Source organism: Etheostoma spectabile, chromosome 22, assembly GCF_008692095.1.
Source record: "Etheostoma spectabile isolate EspeVRDwgs_2016 chromosome 22, UIUC_Espe_1.0, whole genome shotgun sequence".
NCBI lineage: Eukaryota > Metazoa > Chordata > Actinopteri > Perciformes > Percidae > Etheostoma > Etheostoma spectabile.
This window is the reverse complement of record NC_045754.1, coordinates 20,033,567-20,041,894: the sequence shown is the minus strand read 5'-3', so window position 1 is coordinate 20,041,894 and position 8,328 is coordinate 20,033,567. Positions and strand designations below refer to the sequence as shown.

The following is an 8,328-nucleotide window of genomic DNA, read 5'->3' as shown; positions in this document are numbered from 1 at the left end:
CCACAAAGGGTGGGGTCTTTAGACCACATTGATGTGTGTGTGTGTGTGTGTGTGTGTGCTTATTCGTTATCTTTTCAGGTGGAATGTGACTGAGAGTTTATGACCCTCAGTTCAGGAAAAGATCAGTGGGGGTAAAAAGGGACTGAAACCAGACTCACAACCTAACAATCAATTCTGCTTCTAACACATTTAGGAGAGCATCTTATATTATAAAACAAAAGTACTGCAAAATACTATATACTATATACTACAATATACTTACAACAACAAACTTAAGGCATGACCAACATGTCTTCATTTATGCTGGAATAATGCTTTTACCTTTTAGCTTAAATGCACAATGCAAATCACACACAATGTTTAAGCACATATACAATTTTAAATTCCAACAGTCTATGCTGTATGTACATTGAGGACATCTTTTACAAGTAATAGGAATTCACAGTGGAAGACAGAACTAGGGCCTCCTCTCTATAGGCTTTTCTCACAGCCCACATTTTGACTTTTATGGTAGAAAAAGCACCGGCGTATTTTATTTTTTACGGCCGGGTGTAACATGCATGATAGCTCTGTTCCATACCATACCAAAGGGCGCTGGCACAACTCGGTTGAATAAAGCCATTATTAATATTATAAATTACACTGTGCTTCGCTTGTTATGACATGTCAATATATTTGCTGTGGGGAAAAAAAAAGGTCTTTCTAATTTAAATGTTAATTAAAAACCACCTGCCCTTTGTCTTGCTGGAAAAAAAAACCCACTATGATGTACTGTTTAATTAATGTGAGTCGAAACAATAGTCCCATTTTCATATGAATAAATGTCTGTTTTAACACTATGCTCTACTTTAAAATGTGGAAATGCTCCTCTAATGGAAGGCAAGAGACATTACTCGGCAATCCTTCGCCATCAGAAATCACATGCAAGGAATACACACAGTAATACAGACACATTAACTAGATGCATGCCAACAGACACTCTTTTAAAAAGCACATAGACACATGTATTAAAATCCGACTCCCAGAGTGCTCTGTGGCGGGTATGTGGAATTTCCTTTTCTGCCTTTTGATAAATTTGTCCACGTGGCAACATCTGAAATCAGCTCGGATGTGTAGCGTCTGCACACGGACCCCGCTGCACTTTCATTTCCATTCTGAAACTTTATGTAACAGCGCCTGCGTCGCCAAATGGCGGCCGTTAAAGCATAATGACTATCAAACCATAATTATTTGGAGGAGTACTCGAGGAGGCCCCCACCCTAAGCGCTCCCTGCGCGCAGTATATAAGGGCCACGCAAGAGCAGTCGCACTAATCTCCAAAAGAAACTTTTGCTCTCGCCCTCTCTCTCTCTCTCTCTCTCTCTCCCCCTCTCTCTCTCCCTACTTGTCTCTCAGCCGATCTTCATTGTTTCCCCTCGCGACAATAGGAACGCACAAAAAGCACAGAGAATGTTCAATTGCTTGTGAAATTTAAATGGGGAGATTACACAGCTGTTGAAGCCCCCCCCCCACCTCCCAACCGCACCCAAATGCATTTGTGCCGGCTCATTCGTTTTGTTTTGCCCGCTCTTCTTCTTCTTCTTCTTCTTCTTCTCTCTCTCTCTCTCTCTCTCTCTGTCTGTCCCCCTTAACGAAACCTTTACCCTCTCTGACCCGTCTTTACTCCCCTCTCTTTGTTTTCTCTTCTGATCGTCATGTATGTCTCTGTTCCACTTTTATCTGACTCACAATTGCTCTCTCTCTCTCTCTTCTTCTCTTTCTCCCTTGATTGCCCCCCCTTCACCAGTCGGGGATCCGCTTGTCCGGCTCGGTGGAGCGCCAGCTCATGTACTGCGAGGCCAAGATGGCGGCGCGTTCTTACCAGACAGTGAAGCAGCAGTGGTTCAGGTCTCTGCAGGAAATGGGCCTCGGGACCTGGGTCAAGAAACCGCCCGAGCAGGAACAGTTCCTGCTGTCGGACTGGAGGAAGTGTGTGGTGGTGTGTGTGTGTGTGTGTGTGTGTGTGTGTGGTGTGTGTGTGTGTTGTGTGTGTGTGTGTGTGTTAACCTTTATTTTTTTAGGGTAAGATGACTCCACAGCTCTTTACCAACATCTGCCACACACTCCATACCAGGACATTTAGCCGTGCAACCTCTAAACTCAAGGCTGTCACAAGGTGTGTGTTGTGTGTGTGTGTGTGTGGTGTGGTGTGTGTGTGTGTGTGTGTGTGGTGTGTGTGGTGTGTGTGTGTCATTCTGGATGTGTCGCCCATTCCACCAGCAGAAACGCGCAAGAGGAAGGTCAGCCGAACGGGCTGAAAAGGAAAACAGACATAAAAGATGGACCCTTTCTTGACTTGCCTTCTTCAAACGCACAAAAAAACACACGTTTAAGCAAACGCACACCTAAATACCCCCCTCTGTCAGCTGTCAACGAAGGCTGGGGTAACCTTGAGCAGAATGAAAGGCAGCCGCTATCTTGTCATCAGCTATTTCCGGGCCCCAAGGCTCCCGCTGAGGAGCTGAGCCACGGGGGAGAGAGAAAGAGAAAAAAGAGAGAGAGAAAGAGAGGTCCACGTCCAATTACCGGCCCTGTCTGGGTGACGGGTGATAGAAGAAGAGGAAGGAAAGTGATGGGAAGACAGAGTGAGAAAAAAAAGGACATACAATTGCTTGAGCCCACCTCCTTCACCTTCCCGTTCTCATTTCTACATTTGTCCTCCTCCTCCGACTCACCCTCTGACTCCTGACTTCCTCCTTTTGCCTCCATCTCTCCCTCCTTGCCTTCTTTCCATTCCCTTCCTCCCTCCACCTATTTTCCTCACGCTCTCCTTTTTTTTTTTTGCTTCCATCTCCTCTTTCATGCGCGGCAGAGGTTGAAGCGACACTACGACAGGTTAATGCACCCTCTTTTTTTTTTTTTTTTTCCTCTCCCGTCCTTCCCACCCCACCGGGGAGAGAATCGAGGCGAGGGTACATAAACGCAGCCATTACAGCTTGCCTAAGTACAGGTGGAGGTGATGGTTTTTTCCCCCTCTCTTCTTCCTAAATGGATTCCTTTTCTTCCGTCGAAGCCGTTGTCAACAATGAGAGCCGCTTTCAGTAGCGGCTCATATAGCGAGCCCTTGTTGACCCGATCGACTTCTCCCCGTGGTCATGACCGACCCCCCCCCCCTCACCCTCTGTCATCTCTTGTTCACCGTTTTCCACAACCCCTCGCGTAGGAATTAAAGATTCCCGATCAGCGAGGTGAACATGGAGATCCCCGAACACTACTGTGTACATTTGCACCTCACACTTATTCCTATGTCTCTGCATATTTCATGATGTAAACATACACACGTATTTTTTTTTTATGCAGCTCAGTGTTGATATTCATCGTGATCATGACTGTGTTGTTCTGTATTCTCTTTACCAGCCAGCAGCATAGCTCAGTCAGCAGTATAATAATCCTAGTAAGTAGTGAGAGTGACATCTAGTGGTGCTTGTTCTGTTGTCGTCCTCCTGTCCCGCTCCCGTTGAGCCCCTGTTCTGGCAGCATGATGTGCTCCAGTCAGGATACACTACCAAACCAAACTGTTGACTGTTTGGCCAATTGGAGCATAGAATGAGATCTTCAGTGGAGGCCGGTGTGTGTGTGTTTGTGTGTGTGAGGTGGATGTTTTGACACACAGGGAGATTTACACAAGAGACATCTTAACCCACATGTGACTTGCATCTGGCATCCCTGTCACCATAGATCAGTTTTTTTTTTTTTTTTGTACAACTTCCAATGTGTTTCCCTATAGCAATGCCGCCCAATTTTGGGGGCCGAGTTCTCCCGCGTGGCATTTGACATGCTCCTCCATATTCTCCTCTTATTTTGAAAGTGCTGTAAAATCATAACTGTACGCTAATGACACGAAATGTACATTTTGTGCGGCTTAAACATGCGTAATTTTAGTTTTACAGCAATGTAAAGCACAGTGCTGGTAAACTTTCCTTTTAAATTAAGTAAGTGCGTTTTATCTACGAAGAATTACAAGAATAACGGTATTTTCTCTCTCCCACTCCCCCTCTCACGTGTTTAAAGACTTTTGAAATAAAATGAAGTAAGTCAGCTGGAACCCTAATGTTGAAAGACAAACTTCATGTCTCCCACTGATATTGCAAGTGATAAATGACTGCAAAAGGTCTGTAATATGGGAGACCAATGCAGATTAGAGCAGTGTTATTTTTGAATTTTATATTCTGGATTTAGAATGTTAATTTTCTATAAATTATAATACATTTTCTTAGAACATCATCACTTATTTTTGGCCCGTGGCTTTCCATCCAGATACATTTTTGGCCCTTCATGTGAAATAATTTGGGCGCCTCTATAGCATTGCATATTTGTGACTTAATAATTTAAAAAAAAAAAACATCATTAGTGATTAAGTATTCATAAAAAAGGTGGATGCACTCTTTGTCAAATCCAGCGGATATCTAGCTAGTTAGCTGTCTGTTCTGTGTTAATAACTCGCATTAGTTGATACTGAAATGTAATAATGCAAATTCACTAAGAAAGCTGCAATAAAAAATGAACAAAAACCAATTTACATACAGGAAGCCTAGTACCTCTGGGGCTCCTCAGGGTCAGGGACCTGGTCTTTAGTCCAGCCTTGGCCTGTGGCAGCTTCAATTAATAAAATCCCCGGAAGTCAGTTTTCAGAAACTCATGTCTGATTCTGATCAGATGTTGTGTAAATCATGTCTGTGTATCAGAACATTTGTTTTTGTTTTTGATCAACATGTGTTTTATTGTGACACTCCATAACTCGACACAGGTAACGACATCATCAGCTCATTGCTTCGCGCCATGACTCATAACGGCTGGGTTAGCCATGAAAACAAATTTATTTTGAGCGATAAGTATAAGGCATGTCTGAATGGCAATATTGTATCTAAAAGTGTACAAATGTATATAAATAAATTTAAAAGAAATTTGAAAAAGAAATGTACAAAAGACAAAGATTTGAAAGAGATCCTAAAATGTCTAATTATCATGTATATGAAGAATTGCTGCTAAGGTCTGTAAATTGCACTTCAGTAACAAATAAAAAAGTGAATGTTTGTACTGTATATGTGAATAAAACCCCCAAAATCTTGTAATTTTACCTTGTCTTGATGGGTTTATGATTAATCAGATTTTGATGGCAGAACATATCTCATTACGATAACCTACACATCTAATAATGAGCGCTGATGTTGGACCTTTTGCATTTCTTGGGTCTTTGTGAGATTCAGGTGTACCTGCGCTGGCCCTCAGGAGCCTCCAGACAAATATGAAAGAGGCCTCCCTCCTCCTGCCTCTCCCAGGGGAAATCCATCGGGAGATGGTTATCTCTGTTTGGCTCGGTGGCAGGTGTCACACAGAGCAGCCACCAAATTAGCCTGGAGGGAGAAAAGAAGCGGGGGGGACGAGGTATGCCTCCTCACATGCATCCCCCTTCACCCCCCCCCCCCCCCTCCCCCCCCCCCCCCCCCTCCCCCCCTCAGCCACAGAGCGACTGTGTGCTCCACAATAAACATCATAATTGACAATTTGCTCCAGTGGCTGGTCACGGCCAGCCAGCTCTAATCTAATTGGACGAGGACGGAGAGGTAAGACTCCACAGAATATTCTCTCTCTCTCCCCCCCAGTGTCGTGCTGTTTCTCAATCAAATCTAAGAGCCGTACCACACAAATACAATGCGATTTCAACATGTAGGCTCAGACCGACACACTTCCACAGGGATGATGCCTGCTGATTGGATTGGTCCAGCATCTTTAATATGCTAAGACATTTTGAAAATGGTCCAACCTTAGTTTTTGCTGCGAATGGCCTTCCTTATGGTGCATGGGACATTGGTGGAAAGCATGAGATGATATACTATTACTTGAATGTTTCTATTTTCTTATTGAATTTGTTTATTGGAACACATCACATCAATTGACATGGATCTTGTCCGTTTACATGTGCGACCATCATCAAATTGTTTTTCTTTTTCAACAGACCTACAGTACATGTGGCAAAAGGTCTCTACCTTTTGCCACAGGTAAGAGAAAACAAAAGAGGAGAAAGAGGAGAGCCACGGCATTCATTAAAGAACTCCAATCCCACCCTCGGTTGGTCTGCCTTTCTCCATTAGTGTATCACCTAAAACAACTTATATCTGTACCTTGACTTTGTTGCAACAGTACAACTGGTTAGAGAAAAAAGAAAAGTGGCATACATCTCATAGCTACATTATCAAAATATGACAGGAGAGGCTGTTCAGTTGACCCTAGAAGTGACAATTTGATCTTTTCTAGCTTAAGGAATGACATTAAATCAGTCTCCTAAGGCTTATCTGCTGGGAGGAAAATGCTATGTTTACATCCTTTATACTTCTATGTCACTTCAGAGGGAAATATACTTTTACTTTCCTGTATTTATTTGACTACTAGTGGCTTTACATTGCATTGTGAAAGATAGACCAGCCAATTTGGGACATCTTGTCAATATTCAGATTTCTACGAGTTTTTATAACCCTTACATAGCCTGTCTGTCAAACTGGGGAGAAGGATAGATAGATAGATAGATAGATAGATAGATACTTTATTCATCCCAAAGGAACTTTTAGGCATCCAGTAGCAGGACAACCGTAACAACAAACACATATACACACACACAAATATCACACATACATAAGAATAATAATAGAAATCCCTCACAAAGATGCATGATAAGGTGAGATGCTATGGAAGACTGGGTGCAATGGTGAACAGTCAGGGATTGAGCAGTGCTGATCATGATCAAATATTAACTATGACTATTACATATAAACATCATAACCTATACACTGATTGAATAAGAATAAGAACAATATAATATAACAGGGAATGAGTTATAAGATGTAAGATGTAGATGTTATGACCACAGTCCAGATTGTGTAGGAGGGCTAATATAACCAATATGACAATTGTACAGCAGACAAGTCATGTGACGGGGGGGGGGCTGGGAGAGACAGGCTCATGCTAAAAAGCCAATTTCTCCCCTCCCCCGTTATGTTGGCTTGAAGAGAGAGAGGGAGGTCAAAACGCATGTGATAATCGCTCACTTAAAAGTAGTTTAGCCCAAAGTGGCCTGGCTGTTTGAGCTGGATCCATATCGAAATGCCTCATCAAGTATTTGAAGCATGGTCCAAAATAGTTTATTGATAGCCAGACAGATTATTCTAAGCTGCTACATGAATAAAGGTTTGCCTTCAATCCAGGAGTGGGCCTGTCAGATGGCCAGAGTTGCACCATTTGGAAAAAATGTAACATAAATGGTTACTCTAGAACAGGGGTCTTCAACGATTTCCAGGCCAAGGACCCCCAAACTGATGGCGAGATGGAGCGGGGACCCCCTAATTATATATATTGTATAAAATTGTGTTCTATCAAACTGGTCCTATAGTGCCATGTGTGCATTGATGACTGAAAGACATCTTCTGCCTCCATTTATCTGTTTACCACAGTGTGTTGAATTCATGTTAATGTGGATTTAAAGACATTCAATTAGTAAAAAATTGCAGGGGGGGGGGGGGGGGGAATATAAAAAAAAGTCTAATCAACCAAAACTTTCGCGACCCCCATGCAGTACCTCCACGGACCCCCTGTTGAAGACCCCTGCTCTAGAACATGGGAAAACATACGTTAGCTTTCTGGAGGGCTCATGTGTGGAGAGACCATGTGCTTATTATTTTGTCATATATACATATGTTTATTTGGTTTATAGATTAATTTTGTCTATTTTTGGGGGAGGGGGATGTTCATGGTTTTTATTTTGTTCCTAAAAAAAAAAGAAAACTGGTAATCTTGGGGGGAAAAAAACTTATCTTTGCTTCTCTCATATGATTTTTAAACATGCAATAACCGTTTTGGCCACGTGGGGGTAGAAGAAACAAGTTGATATGACAATGTTGATATGGAAAACAGCAGCTTGTTTACACATCCAGCAGTTACAGAACAAAATACTATGACTTTTTATGGCATACTATACTACATGCTAAATGAGTAGTATACTACGACATTTTTTTCAACATTCAATATGATATATATATGACGTTTTTATTACTTTCTATGACATATGCCGACTACAATTTTTGCATGACTTTTTTTGACTACTACACAATGACTTAATGAGTTAATCACTGAGAGTCTGCCGCTGTGAACAACAAATAACAGAACAAACATATCAATTGACACTTTTTATCACTTTCATTGACACACTATACAATGACTTTTTATCACTTTTTTCAACATACTATAATATGATTTTTGCTGCTGTTAACTTGCAATTTCTGAGGCTGGTGACTCGGA

General features: G+C 42.1%; 1 protein-coding gene across 1 annotated transcript in view; it reads left to right on the top strand.

Annotated features, from left to right (window-relative positions):
* adarb2 (adenosine deaminase RNA specific B2 (inactive)) overlaps nt 1-2,637 on the top strand; it is a 292,008-nt gene extending 289,371 nt beyond the window's left edge. Inside the window, exon 10 of the mRNA XM_032504062.1 lies at nt 1,787-2,637. Within this exon, the coding sequence (XP_032359953.1) occupies nt 1,787-2,065 (279 nt within the window). The 3' untranslated portion in view covers nt 2,066-2,637. The remainder of the gene's footprint in view (nt 1-1,786) is intronic.
* Nucleotides 2,638-8,328: the final 5,691 nt, after the last annotated feature.